This window comes from Saccopteryx leptura, chromosome 2 (assembly GCF_036850995.1).
Source record: "Saccopteryx leptura isolate mSacLep1 chromosome 2, mSacLep1_pri_phased_curated, whole genome shotgun sequence".
NCBI lineage: Eukaryota > Metazoa > Chordata > Mammalia > Chiroptera > Emballonuridae > Saccopteryx > Saccopteryx leptura.
The window spans coordinates 265,622,748-265,642,484 of record NC_089504.1 but is presented as its reverse complement, the minus strand read 5'-3'; the positions used below and the strand labels follow the sequence as shown (position 1 = coordinate 265,642,484).

Genomic DNA, 19,737 nt, shown 5'->3' with positions numbered 1-19,737 from the left:
CAAGGCTCAAACGTGAACCTTGGTCTGTGCAATACCACATCCTATGCTTTTGCCACGGACCTGTCCTGCCTCCTGCCAGGTTAGTGTGCCAAGCAGTGCAGCTGCATCCAGGCTCTGGGCAGTCTCACCATGATGGACAGCCCATGAGCATTTGGAGATGACCAGGAAATGCTTTTTTGTTTGTTTGTTTGTTTTTTTGTTTTTTTGTGTGGTTTTTTTTTACAGAGACAGAGAGAGAGTCTGAGAGAGGGATAGATAGGGACAGACAGACAGGAACTGAGAGAGATGAGAAGCATCAATCATCAGTTTTTCGTTGTGACACCTTAGTTGTTCATTGATTGCTTTCTCATATGTGCCTTGCCCGCGGGCCTTCAGCAGCCCGAGTAACACCTTGCTCAAGCCATCGACCTTGGGTCCAAGCTGGTGAGCTTTTGCTCAAACCAGATGAGCCCACGCTCAAGCTGGTGACCTCGGGGTCTTGAACCTGGGTCTTCCGCATCCCAGTCCGACACTCTATCCACTGTGCCACCACCTGGTCAGGCCAGGAAATGCTTTTTATAAGTCACTTGGCTAATGATACTGACTCTGCACTTCTCTCTTTCCCCAGCGGGTGACTGGCTGCATCCTCTCCAATGTCAACACGCCCTCCATGACTCCTGTGATTGGACAACCCCAAAATGAGACCCCCCAGCCTATTTACCAGAACAACAACACGCCCGCCAAGCCTACTGCAGGTAGGGGAACACTAGTGTACTGCTGTGCTTCTCAGAATCACATAGAAGGCTTGTTAAAATTTGGATTGCTCAGTGCCACCCCCAAATTTGATCCAGTGGATCTAGGTGGGGGAGAAGAGTTTATATTTTTAACAAGGCTGATGCTCTGGTCTCTAGAGTGAGAACCCTTAATATAGCATCAGAGAAAGACAGAGAGAGACAGGGGTGATGGTGTGCACTCTTCTTCTGCATTTAAATATCAATATAATTGCCTCAACTGGAAAGTAAAGATACAGAGGGAGAATTTTTCTCTGCCTCTTCCAAGAGCATTGCCCAAGCTCAAACAGTGAGAGAATAGCAAGACCAGAAATCAAATCTAGGCTGCCTGCATACAAAATCCTACACCCTTACCCACCTCTTCAATGACAGAGAGCTGGGGGTCCCCCATACCATACACTTAGCACTGTATGTTCACACTGTATGGTCACACGGTGCTCCATGCTTTACATGAGTTCTCATTTAATGCAGTGATTCTGTGATAGAGATATTACATTTCCATTTTCATGAGATTCAGAGAAGGTAAGTAACTTGCATGAGAACACACAGCTTAAGAGTAGAAGAGCCAGAATTCATATTTGGGACTTTCTGATTCCAAGGTCTGATTCCAATGTTTTTTCTAATATTTTCTTCCAGGCCAATTGCAAAAGACAGATCCTGGTATTACTTCTTTAAGCCTAGAGACCATAAGCTATTTTGTCATTAGTCTAGTATAAACAGAGAAGAACCAGAATTTCATAGTTTGCATACAGCTACATGTGGGGGCTCAGAAAAAAAATTTTTCTGGATGAGAGCCAAAGATTACTGAAAACCAGATACCTCTTAGCCAAAGTAGGGTGTCTGATTGTTCTAAAGGCCATCTGCATGGGAAGGAATGCCTAGTCCAGCAGAAATTATTCCAAATGAATTCTTTGCCACAGGCCCAGCCTCCTTGGATCTGGGTGTTCATGTTCAGTGATGGATAAATGCTCATAATATTAAAAAAAATAAGTAAGCAAACAGCCAATATGCCCTTTAAACACAGAACATAATGCAGTTGATGTCACACAGACATAGCTGCATGATACATATTGGAAACATGGAAGAAAATAAATCACATATCAACATGGCAGTGGTGGTTATTGCTCGGGGTGGGATAATGGGTGCTTTTTTATTTTCCTCTTTGTACAGCTTTCTCTTGTATATTTTCTGATTTTTCAACCATGCAATAAACATGACCAGAGACTAGATCCCAGTCTGTGGCTCAAAATGCTTGTGCCTTGGGCTGGGAACTGAGAAGGAATGTTTGCTGTCACATTTCTGTTCTTTCTCTCTACCCTCCTTCCGCGCCCACTGCCTGCCCCGCCCCCTCCAGTGGCCCATTTGCCGGGCCGACCGACCGAGTGTAAGTTGTGAGTGGTTCTCTCCCTCTGTCCCTGTGTGTCTTGCTCTCTCCCATAGCCAAGATCTTGGGGAAGGTAGGAGAAAGCCTAAGCCGGATCTGCTGTGTCCGCCCGCCCGTGGAGCGCTTCACCTTTGTGGGTAAGGAGCAAACACCTCTTTCCCAATTGTGCCTCTTTTCTTTCCCTCCTCCCTTTGCTTATTCAGCAAACATCCCCCACCCCCGGCATCTGCTATGGGACGGCCATTTATAGAGCAATGGTTTTGGAGAAAACAGAGGTTAACGGGAACATCGCCAGGCCTACTGTGCTCATGGGAGCTGTTCTGGGAGCCTAGGAGGCATGACCCACCTGGCCAGGGGCTGCCCGGGGGGCTCCGCTGGGTCATGTGCTCGGTCCCCACACCCCTCAGGAGTTGTCTACCTGCCTAAGAGTGTTCTGGGGCCCCAGAACCCTCCCTCGGGTCCTTCCAGCTCATTAAGTGTTTATACTCTTGGTGACAGGCTAAGAACATACATTTTCTTTCCCAGTTTCTTCTGTGTTTTGGCTGTTCCCCCATGCTCAGGGTGGATGAGACTATCTGAGTCCCTGGGGCTCTTTCAGAGCCCCCAGGTCAACTCAGCAGAATTTCTGAAGATCTAGACCTCTTTCCTTTGATTCTTTGGCTGACTTCTGCCATTTCTGAGATTTCCAATTTCGGACGTCTTGAGGAGGAACAGAGAGGGACAGCTGAGGAGGAAGGGAGGCAGGGGAACAAGATGGCCTCTCCGTGGCTTTGTGTACACCGTGCAGCCCCATGCGGGCCCCGCATACTCGCAAACACACGCCAGTCTCTGTCATTTTATCCTCCCCGGGTTCTTGCTGCACTCTGCTGCGTGAAAAATCTCCAGTGCTCAGATTTGCTTGTTCTCTGAATCAGGTAACCCCTGAGGAGAGAAGGCCACCTCCTTGTGACTCCCTAGGTTTTAAGGATGTTGCTCTTCCCTAAAATACAGAAGGAAACAGAAGGCGCTCAGCATGAATGTGCGTGCGTTCGTCACTGGGTCCCCAGTGAGACTGCCTAATTCTGACAGCCCCAGAAATGTGCCGTCTGCCCTGGAGCCTACGGAGATGCGCTCTCTATTTTAGGCTGGACTGTGCTGTCCATGCCCTCTACCCAGATGCCCCCGTCAGGGAGGCAAGCACACCCCTTCCCCCACCCAGCCCTCCTCCCACATACTCCCGCTGAGGAGCCCGGGGGACCACGCGCCAGGTCCCAGGAAGCCAGGGCCTAATGCTTCTCCGTTCCCCTCTCCTCCTAGACGAGAATGCCAACCTGGGCACGGTGATGCGGTACGAGGAGATTGGTGAGTGGGGACGGGGAAGCGGGGGCATTGAGAGCCACCTGTCTCCACCACAGGCAACGTGGGGGCGGGGGGAGGCTGGAAAACCCTGGGTTGTGTTTGCTACGGGGTCTGCTCTCAGAAGAGTCCCAAGCTAAGACCACAGCCTCAGTGATGCCCCTGTACACCTCCTAACTGCACGCACACCAGTTCCCAGCAGGTAGATGGGACCCCTTGGCGATCTGCCCTATGGGGCCTCCTCTCCTTTGTCCAAAAGTCATAAAAGTTGAGCTTCATTGGCCGCCAGAGAGACGCTTCTTTTGCCCACAACTGCACAGGGGGTAGAAGACACTCGGATGATGGGGAGCAGAAAGGGAGCTGAAAGCCGCCTCCGCACCCTCCCTGCAGCCCTGGGCTGAGGCCAAGGCATCCATCGTCCGTGTGAGGGCCGTGCAGGCTCCAGGCCAGAGCAGGTGGAGGGCAGCTGGTCGTAGCGGTCAGGTGGGAAGGAGCTGGCCCACTCGAGGCAGGGAGCCCAGTCCTGGCTAATCCTGGCGAGGAAACCAGAAAGCTGAAATCTTTCCAAGGCTCCAGAGCGGGCAAGAGACACAAGTGGGGGACAAATATCTGAGGCTGAGCAAGAGCAGACAGACGCCAGGATGCAGCAGGGTGGACATAGGTACCAGATGACAAGGAGAGTCAGGGACAACTGAATGCCTGGATCTCCAGGACAAGGGGCGGCCTGGTGTCCAGCAGACATATACTCCATCTTAAACGTCCAGCTGCAGAGATAGCTCAGGTCTCCTCTTCCAGGCAGGCCTCTGTCTAGGGCTGGGGGGCACGGCCTCCTGCAGTGACCCTGGGAGGTGGGCAGTACTTGAGCATCGGGTTCTCCCAGGGGGCCCAGCAGATGTGACGTCATTTCCAGGGGCTTCTCTGGGCTTTGTCCTCTGACCTGAGCTGGGCTTGACTCAACTCTTCCTGGTTTGCTGGAACCATTTGTAAGATTTTTCAGGAATTTTGTGAACCAGTTGTTAAATGCAGCCAATACAAAATATTAAATTATACTCTATTAATAAAGTACATTAAGTAACAGTTAAATAAATTGTATTAAAAACAAAAGTAATAAGTACTCAACACTCCTCACTTCCCAATGATTTTACTGTTTTTTGTTTTGGGTGGTTTTTTTTTTTTTTGTATTTTTCTAAAGTGAGAAGCAGAGAGACAGTCAGACAGACTCCTGCATGCGCCCAACCAGGATCCACCCAGCATGCCCCCCAGGGGGTGACGCTCTGCCCATCTGAGGCATTGCTACGATGCCACCAGAGCCATTCTACCACCTGAAGTGGAGGCCATGGAGCCATCCCCAGCGCCCGGGCCATCTTTGCTCCAGTGGAGCCTTGGCTGCAGGAGGGGAAGAGAGAGACAGAGAGGAAGGAGAGGGGGAGGGGTGGAGAAGCAGATGGGCGCTTCTCCTGTGTGCCCTGGCCAGGAATCGAACCCGGGACTTCCACATGCCAGGCTAACACTCTATCACTGAGCCAACCGGCCAGGGATTGTATTTTAATATTCTTTATTACATCATTGTTTGAGGGCCACAAAACGTGGCCTCTGGCATCCTGGTTGCTCCCCAAAGAATTGAGCTCTAAGTTTCACGACCCGCAAACACCCAAAGGCCAGGATGGGAGTGGAGCCCTGCACCCACTTCCCCGAGGTTTCACACCCGGCCAGGAACCACTTTCCCCGGGAAGTCTTGACCCGCAGAGCTCAAAGCAGCCTTCAGACTTTTAACTGTATTCCGATGTGTACTCCTCTCATTCCTTGTTCCAGAAAGAAATCGCTGTGGCCAAGCTTCAGCTGTGACCTGTTTACCTTCCCAGCACCCAGGGCCAGGGTACTAGGCCATCCCTGCCCTGGGGAGGCCCCCTCCCTACAGAGAGGCAGAGCCAGTGGGTGTTCGCCCAGGGCACTGCTGTGTGCCCCACGCTCTCTGCAGCCCTGGAAGGGGCAAGGCTAGTCTTAGCCCCGTCTTACGTGCTCTTCTTTCAGAGAAGGAGAGCTGGGTGGCCACCGCGGTCAGATGAACCCCTGGCCTGGCACAGGTGGCGGCTGCCTCTGTGTGCGGCGGGAGCTGGGAAGGGCAGCAGGAGCTGGGAAGGGCAGCAGGGCCTGGGCTTCACATAGCACGGATTCCTGGCCGGGGAGTGCCTGCAGAGCTCTGGCTCTGGCGCTGGCTCTGGGTCCCTGGACAGGGTGAACCCGGGAAGTGGGAGGGAGCTGCCCGGCCTCCCGAACTCTGGGCTGAGAAGCCCTCTGGCTCCCACGTTGCCTATTTGCAATCCTGTTGCACGCTCCACGAGAAGGAAAAAGCCATTTTTCTCCTAGTTCAGTTAGCATCTGTGTTTCCATGTTCTTGACCAGCTGAGTGCTCCTCCCAGGGCGGGGGGCTCCCCAGACCACAGGCTCTGTGGGCTGGAAAGGCTTGCATTAGTCTCATGCAATAAACCAGGAGGAATCACTGCTTCCCTCTAGTGGCCACATGCGGACCCCAAGCCTTGCGTGTGCCCCAGTCCGTGACAAATACATCTGCAAGAGAAGGTGGAGGCCCCGTGCTTTAACTGGCTGTGCTCTGGCTTTATAAGATAATCCAGAATTATACTGATTGGGAAAGTGTGCCTCTGGCTGGGGAGTGGCATTTCCAAGGCCGCAGAGCAGGGTTTCTCGGCTGGGCCCCTGACACTTGGGGATGGGTAATTCTGTGCGGTGGGGGCTGCCGCGTGCAGTGCGGCATGATGAGCAGCGTCCCTGTCCTCTAAGCATGAGTTCAGTAGCACGCCCCTCTCCCCAGTCTTAACAACCAAAAATGTCTCTGGACATTGCCAAGTTCTGGAGACAGAACTGCCCCCATTGCAAACCACGGAGGTAGAGAGAACTGAGGGCCGGCACATCCTTTGGACACGACCCTCTAACTGCACTTTTAGGTGACCAGAGTTACAGAGCCTCCACCTTTCAACAGAGGACTGGCCTGGAATTCTGGGTGGCTCCTGGTAGGAGCCAGGAGTGACAAGTGACAGGCTCCCAGGAGTGGGTCCAGTCTGGCTCCTTTGAGCCATGCCAAGGCTGGCTGGCTCCACAGGTGGGGGCTGGGCCAGCAATCGACAGCCTCACATGGGGGGGGGGGCAGCACCAACCAGGGCAGCACCTCAGGGCCCCCACACTGAATGAGCAAAGGCCATGACGGCAAGCCCAGCCCCCGCCCTCCCGACTGTCCAGAGCCCCTTAGACAGCCTGCTTGCGGGGCTCTGCGGTCAGCTCGTCTGTAGTTCACTTAATTCATATGTCCTTAGCACCTATGTGTGCAGGTCCCCCTGTCCGGCCCTGGGGATGTAAGAGTGAATTAAGGTCCCTGAGCACAGACAGATTATTAGGTGACAGGATGACATGGGAAGTGGGGGAAGGCAGGTGGCAGGAATATAGAGGAGCTGGGACCCCGGCACCCCAAGGGGCTCCCTGAGGATGGTCAGCCCCGTGGGATGAAGAGATACTGGCCCTGTCTGGTGTCAGCCCACACAGCTTTCCTCTGGAGACTCCTGTGGCAGGGACAGGCTCACGGTCTGAACGTCCCCATCAGGTTCCTGAGCTAGCTATGGGGTCTAGGGTCACCTCAGCCTCAGGGTCTGGGGTAGCAGTGCTGTCTGGAGGTCCCAGGCGGGGCTCTCTCACTGTTTCACACAAGATGCCCACAGCCATGGCCTCTTGCCAGAGGGCCTGGGAGGCTCTGAACGAAACACGCCACCCTGAGTCACACCCGGGTGGGGGGTGTCGCCTCTGTGGTTCCGAGAATCCCAGGATTCTATTCCCCCCATTGCTCAGTGTTAATGAGAGAGCTCGTCTGCTGCCTGTTTTAAACCACAATGGGCCTCGCTGGGCTAATTCAGAGTGAGCTTAATGAGGGAAGAAAAACAACCAACAAGCGGGAAGTGTTCCTGGGAGGCAGGCGAGGGGGAGCTCGGCATCACTGCTTAAGCCCTGTGCCGAGGACAGTGGCCATGTAAGGAGAGGACATCCGATGAACTCAGCTACCGCCTGGGTACACTAAGTGGTCCCCCACCCCCACCCCCAGCATGTCGGCGTTTGTGATGGGAGACAGCAGCAGAGAACAAAACGCCACTGACACTTGAGTTTCATATAAAGTAACAGAGGGAGGACCTTAGATCTTAGACAAGGCACATAGCTGGCCCAGTCTCTGTTAGAGTGACCAACCATCCTGGTTTAGCACGGAAAGACCCGTGTCCCCAGAAACCCCTTAGTACCAGGCAAACCATAATTTCCCCAAAGGAGTAATTCCTCCCACAGGAGAGGGGGGGGAGGTCTGTAAACAAGCCTGAGGGAGAGGCTAGCAGAGGTTTCTGCACTGCATACCCTGATGCAGGGGTCCTAGAGAGAGACCTGGGCGACTTCTGGGCGTATCAGGGCAGAAGGCTGAGGGCCACGTGCTTCCCAGTCTTCGCTTACTCCCTTTGCAAACTCTGTTCCCTCCTCAGAGCTGCGGATCCTGCTGCTGTGTGGCAGTGACCTGCTGGAGTCCTTCTGCATCCCGGGGCTCTGGAACGAGGCAGATGTGAGTAGCAAGGTTGCAGCACTGCACACAGCTGGCAGAGGCAAGGGTGGGAAGGGGGCGCTTGGTTTGGCCTGTGATCTTCCCCTACTCCACAGCCTTCCTCCCCAACCTGAGCCTCCCTGCTCCTATGAGATCCCAGGAGGGCAATCCATTCACATCTCTAGGGAAGCAAATTCTCACCTAACCCACACTGGATCTCCTACTGCATTTTCACACTCACTCTTCCTCCTGCTGCTCCTGTAAAGCCCTTGGGAAGAAGGCAGGCTGAGCCACAGAATACCTTCTCTGAGTGGTGCAGGGAAGAGGAGGTGTGTGTGCTCCTGAGAGTGCTGCTGGCAGGGGGTGGGGGAGGAAGGGATAAAAAAAAAAAAGCCTTTACCCTTTTGATTTACTGTGTGTTTTGTTTTCCTTCAATTCCTTTTGAAGAGGTAGTAAATACCACCCTAGAATTCCCTTAACAGGAGAATGGGGTCAAGAGAAGAGGCATAAATGGCCAAAGGTCAATAGAATCATTCTGGCAATTGACTTGGAGTAGAGGGAACCAGGAAGTTAAGCTTACATCACTGAGAAGCTCAGTGGACATCTTTTGTTACCAAATCTGAATGGGATGATCTTAAGCCAGCTAATTCACAGGCTAGTATCTTCATTCTTGTTCTTCCATTTATTCATTCATCTGATAGCCAGAGCTAATGCTCCCCATTCCATAGGCCCATGCAAGCTGGAGTCTCAGGGCAGTAATTCCAGACCTAGAGCTTTTTATTAACTTGCTGTGTGACTTTGCAAATCACTCAGCATCTCTGGGCCTCATTTTTTGTTGTTGTTTTAAATCTATAAAACCTAAAAGAAAAAAGAAAAAAAGAGAAATCTATAAAACCTATAGAATATAATATATAGCACTTGGAGATTTTTTAAAAAAATCTACACTACAGTCCCTGTCCCTAAGTCTTAGGTGGCAAAAAGTATACATATGAAATTTTTTCACATACATATACATGTCTCTGGAGAGAAAGAGAGATCCGTTAGGGTTAGACTCAAGGTTCTAATTCTACTGTAACACAACTCATGACAAAATATGTTCTGAGCATCAGTTTTCCCACCTCTAAAATGGGCAAAATGGGCATAAGAATGGTAACTACCTCATTAGATTTGGGGGAAATGAAATGAGATTGTCTATGTAAAGGGCCTTGCCTGGCATGTGACAGACTGTAATGTACAACACATGGTAATCCGTGAGTGCACCTGAGCAGACACGGCGCACACCCAGCTGTTCCTGGGGAAGGCACACATGCTGGCATGCTGGGGGATAACTGGGAGGGCGGAGAGCTCAGGGAAGCAGCTCACACCACAGAGTCCTTTCCTCTCCAGCAGGTGAAATTCTAAACCTCCTTTCAGTCCTGGATTAGATGGCTTAGTTACCTTTCACTTTCCTCTCTACTTCACAAGGTGCCGTGAAAGTAATAAATAATGTGGACAAAGTTTTGTACAAGATCTCAGCAAAGCTCTTCCAAGAATCTGGGTAAATCAGGCAATTGCTTGGGGCCCGTCCCACAGGGTGGGCTAGATGATGGTGGGGGAATTAAGGGACAGCTAGCACACGCAGGGAAATTGACCCAGTTTGGGGTCCTGGAAGCACGGCATGTCCTCTCCTTCCCAGTGAGCTCACTGATTACAGGTCTTCTAACCTCCCTCCAAAATGGCTGCCGTTGGCGGCATCAGATTCCACGCTGGAAGACCAGAAAAAAAAGAGTCCCAGGTCTCTCCTCTTCCAGTTGGTCCCTGGTGCTGAAATGACATGTTGGTCAAAACAGAAAAATTTGAAAAACCAATAGCTATTGATTTATCAAGAATGTGAGAGAAGAGGTAGAGTGAGACCCTCATCTACTCACCGGTGGTCCCACTTGGCTGGTCACCCTGGAGACCCAGCCTGGCTGCTCCCAGAAGGCACAACAGTTCCAGGGCAGCAGGGACTCACATCAATCCGGTCCAGGGTGGTGAGAGTTCCAGGTCACAGGCTGCTGGGGAGTTGGGTGAGGGAGATACTCAGAGCTCACTCCAGGGGGCATTCTAGAGCCTAGAGCTCTCCCTCCCTCCCCATCCTGGCCAACCATTCAGGCCTTTGACTCAACCCACAGCCAATCTGTGGAGTCCTCAGAATCATAATGTCTGAAGTAGAGAGAAAAAAAAAAAATCGGTCCTTATATAATGAGTGTGAATCAGGGCCCACAGCACAGGTGTGCCAGAAATGTTACATGTAATTTATTTAAACCAAATTAAAATTCAACTCCAAATCTCTATCCCACGAGGATGCCAGGATGTTGGTCTCAGTCATTTCTGACTGGCAGAAGCTGAGAGGTTCTTGTTTGCCCTGGAAATGAATCTCAGTTTATGACGACCCTCACAGACATCTCATCTTCTTTGTGGTCCCTTGAGGAACGAAGCTGAGTCCCACCGGCCTGTTGTCACCAGGCCCCGTTTTCCTCTGAGGCTTTGTCCCCCAGGGTTGCCTGGGAAGGAAGAGGGGGGGGGGCGTTTCACAGGTTCCCTATCTTCTTTCTAGTGTGGGGGCCAGGGGGAATCATCAAAAGCTTCTCTTTTTATTCTGATGGTATTTCCCCTATTTTCTCTCCCCTCCTTGGAACATCTGGTGAAAAATTTTTTCAGTGACTTTAAAACCATTGACTTCAAAACATTCTATTTTCCGCCCTGCAAAAGGTCTGGTTCTCTGTTAGAAGTAATAGGGGTGGGGTCGGGCAAGGGTGAGTGTAGGGAGCGGGAAACCGGTGAGCAGCTTAGTGAATTATTCCGCTGTCCTCGTTTGGGAAAGGTTGGCTTTCAAGGTCTAGAAACGGCCTTTCAAGACTGGGTCTAGGGTGAGGCCTGTTTATTCTTCTAGAAAGTTCTACCATCTGAGACTCGCCTAGAAGCGGCTTGTTTTAGGAATTTCGGTTCCTAACCGTGGTTACCAGGGACGAGGTAGGTGAAACCTGCTTCTAGGCCGGATTTCACCCATTTATTCAGCCCTTATCGGAACACATTCCTCTTTATCACCTGGTGCCCCAAGTGGCACTTGTTGGCCAAGACTTCCGCTCAGTGAGCCCGAAGCCTTGAGTCTGCCCATAACGGCAGGAGAACAGCGCTTCTTGGGAGAGCCCTGGGCCCTGGCTTTGAATTGCAGTCTCCCCGTGTCTTCTCCAGAACCTTCAGAAACAGGGCAGGAGGGAAGCTACCAGTTTAAAGGGGTTGGAGTAGACACAGGCCTCCCCACCCTTCTGTAAATAGAGCCCCAAGGGGAGCGTGGAGCCGCTCTGTCCCCGCTCGGGCTGGGATGCAGCTGAGACACGTCTGTTCTACTTGCCAAGGCCTTTCTCGATCACAAACGCTCTACTGCGTCCATCCTGCTCTTTCTTCGCTTTGGATTCCTGAGCCAATGCTGTTCATCCAGAAATCTAATCACACAACTGAAGGGCCAGGCCCATTCCCACCCAGTCACATCCCTGAGGCAGTTCCCGTTAGTCACAAAGGCCAGTTAGCCTGGCAGAGAATTCTGACCTCTGGCCAGTGGCATGCCCCTACCCCTTACGTGGCACAGGGAGAGAGTTCCATACACGTGCATCAGGTTTCTCCCCATAGAATCTGAAAGAGCTGCGTCTGTGTCCGGGCAGGTGGCATTTTCCTTCTTGATTCCTGGGAGAAATCAAGGTCCTGATTCCGGGACTGGCTGTGGAGATCAGGACCCAGTTCCCCTCGCCTGTCCTATTTCCAGACCTTTTGTTAGAGAGCTAGGCTCCCCCCCCCCCAGGAAACCGGATCTTTGCTGCGCTGCTTCCTGACATTGGTACCAAAGCAGGCAGGACCAAGACCTGTGGAGAGCCAAGGCCCAAGTCCAAGTGGTCAGCTGTGGACAGATTTACGAAGCAGGAAGATTTTGTGCTCACTTGCTCCCAACCCCCTGACAAAACTCAGAGCCTAAGAACTTTATGCTGCCAGCTGCTTTGTCCATTGTGTTACAATAAAAGGCCGTCTGGCAAGTTAATTCCAATTCAAGCATTCTTTCCTTCAATCAATCTTGCAGCTAATACTTATCAAGTGCCCAGTATGAGCATAAGCAGCTGTTTTCCCTGGAGGCATGTACGATCTAAAAAATATGTTACACTTTATTATATGAGTTCCTTAATACCACGAAATAAAACATGTAAAAAGTTCAGAAGAGTTTCTAAACCTAGCAAGCGCTCCATAAATGTTGGCTATTATTCATTCATTGGTTTTCATTGGTCGTAAAACATTTATTGAGTAGCTGCCATGTGCCAGACACTCTTCTAGGGCTGGAGGAGCAGAGAAAACAGAACAGACCAAGGTCCCCCCTGTGTGCGCTTTCTTTTCTAGAGGGGCGACAACCATAAACACTTGCTTGTTTCTCAGTAAATCCCTAGAACATTCTTGTGAAGTAAGAACTCTAGTCCCATTGACAGATATGGAAGCCAGAGCTCACTTGGATTGTGATTTATCCAAGACCACCTAACTATTGAATATCAGAGCGGGACTTTACATAAATTCTTCAGATCCCTAATCCAGATAAAACAGACAAGCGAGAGGAATGGTGATTGTAATTCATAGCAGGCCAGCGAGGAGGCAGCACTGAGCTGGGCTTTGAGATGGGGCAGGATTGGGTTAAGTGGGTGGAAAGAGAGGGCTTTGGGGTTGAGAGAAGGCTGTATAAGAGCCAGTGGTGGAAACAAGATCTTTGGGGAGATGGTTTTGGCTGGTTGAAATGGAAGGTTTATCTTGGTCTTTATTTGGGATGCGTTCGATTTCTCAGCAAGCTGGCAAAAATCATTAAGTTTAATGATGAAATGTATTAGCTGCTCTCAAACAATACTTGCCTTTGAAGTGAGCTGAGGGTCAATATTTAACTTAAAGAAATGAACATCTAAAGGCACATTAGGCACCAGAGATGGGCCAATGAGGAAAGTGTTTTTTGCTTTTTTTCTCTTTTCTTTCTTCTTTGCATTTCTCAAAGCCCCACATTGCACAGGCTGGCTCTAATTGGCTGTAGCCTAGACTTCTCCAGCCAACCAGCCGTGGGCTAACTGCTTCCTCCATCCACCAGCCATGGGAAAACAACCAAAGCAAACAAACAGAGGAAGAGCCTGGGGCACTGGCCACTCCAGAAGAAATCCCTGGGCTCCAGGACAAATGGAGCAAAGACAAACATTTGGTTTTTCAGGCTCAGATGGTTTTTATCAGACAGTCCAGCCACAGCCAGGAAACCCAGTGGACACTTCCACCCTGGGGATTAGGTCCCCCTTGCTGATAAGCATGTGCTGAGGTTACAGGCTCCGGAGAAGGAGGCTCAGCAGCTACTGGGGAGGGAGATTCTGGTTCTCGTGTGAAAAGCACTGTTGGCACGGTTTTCAGGCAGTTGACACGGATCTGGAATCCCCTGCCTTCCCACAACCCCAGAGGGGAGTGGGGATGCTTTTCTCTGGGAAATCCCTCGGAAACATTGTCTAAGAGGCATTCTGAAAAAGCATTCCCACCGCTAGACTCTGACCGCTCCTCCTCCAGAGAGGAGCAGGGGCCAGCACCAAGGTGGGCGACTCTTTATTGCTATGGCTGGGGCAGGGGTCAGAAGCCTGTCACTGACTGTGTGGCTTCTGCTGGACGCTTTCTCTCTGCATCTTTTTTAATCCACTCAGAAGTATACAAAATTACATACCCCAGGGGGCGACGTGGAGTAATGAACCGAGGATTTAGCCTGTGATTCACCTGGAGAAAACATGGAGTATCTTTTCAAACCCCAAAAGTTTCAAGTCCTTAAAATAGGAGCCTTTCAAATGGATGGAGAAGAGGTGTGATGAGGCAGAGAGACCCTTTAAAGCACTTGTTACTAAACTTTACTGAGCCTAGGTTTTCCCATCTATGAAATGAGAAGTGAGGCATAGGGCTCAGAAGGTAGTTGACGTAAGGATTAAATGTAACAATAAGTAAAGCTCCTAGTATAGTGCCTGGCACGGAACAGGTACCTTCTGTTTCACAGTAGTCCCATGTTCATCCCTGAATCTCCTCATTGGGAGAAGAAACACGTGTCCCCAAGTAGCTCATGTACTGGACCTTGGGAACAGAGCCCTGTTGGGGGAGACAAATTGGATTCTGAGCCCTCACCTGGGTCTCAGAAAGCTGCTACAGAGGGTCTTACCAGTTAGGCTTGCCTGGGGAAGTCAGTGTGAATTGGATTCCATTGCTAATGGAAGTCAAAGCCTCTGTTTAAAATGCGCTAATGGTTTCCGTTTTGGAATTGGAATGAAATACCAGCTTCGTCATAATGTGGTCCTTGTCTACTTCTCTCATCTCTCTGGGCTCAGTTTCACCTTGGTGTCTCTATGTGAACAGTTTTTCCCACCCCAGGGCCTTTGCACTCCCTGTGGCTTCACTAGGGAAAGCTTTTTGCCCGGGTACCCTATGCCAGCTTAAAAATCTTTTTGTTTTAAATTGAAGGGGTTCACAACAGGTCTCCTAAGATGTGCTTCTCTGGCATGTGGATTATTTTGAGGTGAAGGCAAGCAAGACCCTGCAGGCTCGTCAGAAACTTTTACCTGTTCCTTGAAGTATTTAAGTTTGGAGCCTGGCCCACAACAGGAGTTATTACTAGAAATAACTTTTTAATGACCTATCTATAGGGCAGGGCAAACTTCTAATTACTGAACATCTGCTCTTCTATCACCCTGCAATGACCTTCCTCCCCTCCGAAGCTCCCAGGCGCCTGACCTCATCCTTAGCTCCAAATGCCATACATACCTCATTTTACCTCTCTGTCTCGAACCTCTCATGTACATGGGGTCCCTGGCTCGTAGTGTGTGGGGTTCTCATATGTGAGTATGTAATTACATTTGTTTATTTTTCTCATTAATCAGTCTTATGTAGATTTAATTATTAGGCCATATGGAGGAACCTGGAATGATGGAGAAAAATTTTTTCCTCCTCCACAATGTTTAGTATTGTACTTTGCTCCATCTGATGTTTTATTTATATAAATATTTACCTGTTTATGATCTACCCATGCTAGACAGTATGCCCTGTGAGCACACTAAGTATACCTGTCTTTTACATCAACAGCAGGACAGTACCCTGTTTGCCATATACACTTGATAAAAATTTGTGAATGAAAGAACGAAAGGACACCTGGGAATAGCTTGGTGGGAGAAGTTCAAGCCATCTGGTAGTTTGCCTCTCCCACAAGATGCACTAGTGTCTTAAGGGTAAACGTTTGCCAGTTACCCATAAGACATTAGCCACTACAAGATATTCCCCACTTAATAGTTATCTGGCCTTACCCTTCTTAGCAATGCAATCGAAATAATCATTATTTGTGTAATGCCTCCCACTAGTTAGTGATGGATCCAAGAGATGAAGCCATCTCTGTCTTGCTCAACCCTGTGTCCCAGAAAAGTGCCCGGCTGAGACCACGCCCAGAGCATCCTTGAAATCCAGCAGGGCGGGTCTTGAAATTCTCTGACCCGGAGGGATGATGATCACTTCGCATCCCTTCCAAGAGATTTGCCCGCTGGGTCTCTCACAAGGCCAAGATGCTTCCTGCCTCAACATGTCTCGTATCCTTCCCTCAGATTCCCTGAATTTGGGGAAGCAAAGCCCACCCTTTCCACTTGCTCTCTCCATCCCCTTCTCTACCTCCCCTGGGGAGCCTCGGACCAGATGGAAAGATATGATCAAAGCTGTGCCTATGAGCAGGAAGTTGAAGCAGGATAAATGTCACAGACCCCAACCTCTGAGACATGACGCAGGCCAGAGCTATAATGAGAGGACCACTGTGTGCTGGTGGTGGGGAGAGGTACCCCAATCTACCCACTGGGGGTGGCAGTGTGAGGTCACATTGGTCACTATCTTGAGAGGGACTTGTCATTCGAGACAGCACTGCTGTGTTGAAACACATACCCCATCTGTGATTCCCAGGGGCCAAGTCTGTCACCTGCTCCTGGAAAAGTAAACATCTCAAGCAGCAAGGTTTCCATCTGCTTGACACCCACTGAGCTGCCGGCACAACTGTTATTGACTGGGTGCTCAGATCATTAGTCCCTGATTGGAAGGCAGCAGGTGCACTAATGTCACCCACAGGGCCTGATTGCCATTCTGAGCCATTGTTTTCATGCTTTAAACAGAATGCTCTCTTTAAATAGTTCCATTATTCCATGCACCACGTATGAAATAACGTATGAAACATCCACCAAGTTCTCAGAATCAAATTGAAGGCGGATCCTACATTATGCAATCTATACCAGATATCCTGAAACATCTATATAGCCAAGCAGTTGAGGGATCTCAGTATATTCTACCCTTCTCCTCCCCTCCCTTCCCCTCTCCTTCCCTTCTTCCTTTCTACCCTCTTCCCTTCTTCCCTTTTCTCCTGTCTCCGTTTTCCCATCCCTTTCCCTACCCTATCAATTCTCCTGGAGTTTTAATTCAGTACTTAGATCACTGGTTCTCAAACTTGTTTGCATATTACAATCACCTGGGGAATTAAAAAACAACAACAAACTGTTGCCTAGGTTCCATTTCCAGAGAAGTTTTCTGATTTAATCGATCCTGAGTGTGAGCAGGGCTTTGGGAATCTTTAAAGAGCCTGAGGCAATTCTAATGTGCAGCCAAGTGTGAGAACCAGTGTTTTAGGTTACTTTCTGAGTAGTGAACCCCAGGGCAGCATTCTGAAAGCTCCTGTAGGAGGAGCTGGCTCTACCTGCAACTCCCAGCCCTGCCTCTCCCTCACATTCCTGGTTTATAGGACAAACACTCCGGGCCAGTTTACTGGATCTGAACACCACCAATCGGTGCAGCGTGTTGTGCAATGCTCTGATTTTCCAATTGGCACAATCTGATGGAAGTTCTGACATTCTATACCTACCTTTAACTTCTCTCCTCGGGCACCTTCACCTGACTTTTTATTTCAGCAACATCAGAACTCCAGTTGCAACTCAAGCTCCTGTTGTAAGTAATGGCAGAAACAGAGGAAAGTGAATGAAAACGCCCAAGGGCACATGTACATGCCTGCATGCGCACAAACACAATCAGTGAATCTGACTTAGCCGTGGAGTTCTGCTAGTACAGAAATCCTCTGGTAGAGAATCTCCCACAGTGCTCCCTAATGTCTGTTTGTGTCACTAGTTTGGAGAATTGTGAGGCGAAACCTGGATCCCTTGCTGTCAAACCAAGGTCTTGCTCAATGAGCTGCCCTGCTTAGAAGCAGCCTGCCTCCGCTCCCTGCCCCTACCCCCCAATCTGGGATTCTTAATTGGCAAGATCTAAACAGTAATGTCTCCAGGCTAGACCCAAGTCTCTAAGTGCCATCACTTTCAGGCTCTTTGAAAATAAAAATTGGCACGAGTTTCCAGAAAGCAGCTTGTTAATATGTCTCAAGAGCTTGAAATATGTCCAGTCATATCCTTTCATCTAATTATTTTTACTTCTTATTCTAAAGAAATAATCAGAAGAATAATCAGTAGGAGATTTATGTATAAAGACCTTCAGCAAAGTGTGATATATAATTGCAAAAAACCAGAAGGCACTGCACACTTTCTATAATACAAGATTGATGGCCTGACCTGTGGTGGCGCAGTGGATAAAGCGTCATCCTGGAAATGCTGAGGTTGCCGGTTCTAAACACTGGGCTTACCTGGTCAAGGCACATATGGGAGTTGATGCTTCCTGCTCCTCCACCCTTCTCTCTCTCTCTCTCTCCCCTCTCTATAATGAATAAATAAAATCTTTAAAAAAAAAAAAGATTGATGTACTGTATCATGTTACATCATAGCACAGACTGATAATTAAGTACACAGATTGCTAAAACAATCTTTTCAAAAAACTTTAATGATGTGAGAAAATGCTCACAATATAATGTTAAATAAAAAATGCAGGTAGGCCTGGGCCGGTTGGCTCAGCGGTAGAGCGTTGGCCTGGCGTGCGGGGGACCTGGGTTCGATTCCCAGCCAGGGCACATAGGAGAAGCGCCCATTTGCTTCTCCACCCCCAGCCCCCTCCTTCCTCCCTGTCTCTCTCTTCCCCTCCCGCAGCCAAGGCTCCACTGGAGCAAAGATGGCCCGGGCGCTGGGGATGGCTCCTTGGCCTCTGCCCCAGGCGCTAGAGTGGCTGGCTCTGGTCGCAGCAGAGCGTCGCCCCTGGTGGGTGTGCGGGGTGGATCCCGGTGGGCACATGCGGGAGTCTGTCTGACTGTCTCTCCCCGTTTCCAGCTTCAGAAAAATACAAAAAAAAAAAAAATGCAGGTAAAATCATTTATTTTTTCAGTTTAATCCAATTGTGGAGATACACACTTGTTTGTAGAAAGGAAAACACTGGACAGGAATATACTGTGGTTCTGTTGGTGGTTATCTGTGGGGCTTGGTTCTGATTGATTTCTCTCCTGAATTTCCCAAGCTTGTATTCTGTCTATAATCAGGAAAAATGGAAAAGGTTATTTTTCTAATGAAAAGACGTCATTTCTCATTCTGGCAGCGAGTTCCTACCAGAGGCTGATCTCAGAAGTGACCCTCTTACACTCTTCCTGCTACCACTTCCTCTGCAACACTGATGCATTACACACTCTTTTTTACTGATTGATTTTAAAGAGACAGAAGGGGTTAGAAAAATAGAGGGAAGCATTTGGTTGTTGTCTTACTTAGTTGTAAGTTCACTGGTCACTTTCTGTATGTGCCCTGTCCAAGGACTGAACCTGCAACCTTGGTGTTTTGGGATGATGCTCTAACCCCCTGAACTAATTGGCCAGGGCTATAAGCTCTTCACTGTCCCCAAGACCCACAGCAGCTTTGATGTGGGTGGGCAGGGGAGCATCCCAGTCCCTCTCAGTAGCCCATCAGGGGGCTGGGGTTTTCCTTGCTGGACTACAGGATGCGTGTTGCCACAGGCTGTCCACATGCAAGGACTATATGCCATTCATGCTATTCTTCAGCATTATGAACTCAACAGGAGCCTCAGGAATCAGAGAGATCTTGCCCAGACATGCAGAAGCACGTTTATTCATTCAGTCTAGAGGTATTTATTAAGCAACTTCTGTGTGCTAGGCAAAGTTCTCACTAACTCTACAAACACTGTTATGGTTGTTACTTGAAGGAGCTGATCAATGTAGCGAGAAGGCAAGTGCAGGACTAAAGCTTAAGGTTCCACACAGACCATAGCTCCACCCTCTAAGTAGCTGCTTGGTAGGGGTTTGGGTTCATGATCTCACAAAAGTGCTCTCTCTCTCTCTCTTTCAGATGGAAGTAATTGTTGGGGACTTTGGGATCGTGGTGGTGCCCCGGGATGCAGCCGACACAGACCGAATCATGAATCACTCCTCAATACTCCGCAAATACAGAGTGAGTTCTCCATCTCCCTGGTGGTGTAGCTCTGAGATGTGGCCCTTCTTGGAGAGACCTGGGGGCTGGCAATCTCCTCTCTCTGCTCTGTCCCCAGAACAACATCCTGGTGGTGAAGGATGACATCAATCATCCCATGTCTGTTGTCAGCTCAACCAAGAGCAGGTACGTTTGACTCATCACATGAGCAGAGAATGGAAAGTGACCAGACCAAAGTGAGAGCAAAGCTGTACAGGAACCAGAGTATCACTGGCCCCTTTTCTACCT

General features: G+C 49.7%; 1 protein-coding gene across 1 annotated transcript in view; it reads left to right on the top strand.

Annotated features, from left to right (window-relative positions):
• Nucleotides 1–19,737, top strand: part of NMNAT2 (nicotinamide nucleotide adenylyltransferase 2) — a 128,790-nt gene that overhangs the window by 103,412 nt on the left and 5,641 nt on the right. Inside the window, exons 5-10 of the mRNA XM_066361699.1 lie at nt 608–734; nt 2,211–2,291; nt 3,451–3,495; nt 8,016–8,092; nt 19,369–19,470; nt 19,568–19,635. Of these exons, the coding sequence (XP_066217796.1) occupies nt 608–734; nt 2,211–2,291; nt 3,451–3,495; nt 8,016–8,092; nt 19,369–19,470; nt 19,568–19,635 (500 nt within the window). The remainder of the gene's footprint in view (nt 1–607; nt 735–2,210; nt 2,292–3,450; nt 3,496–8,015; nt 8,093–19,368; nt 19,471–19,567; nt 19,636–19,737) is intronic.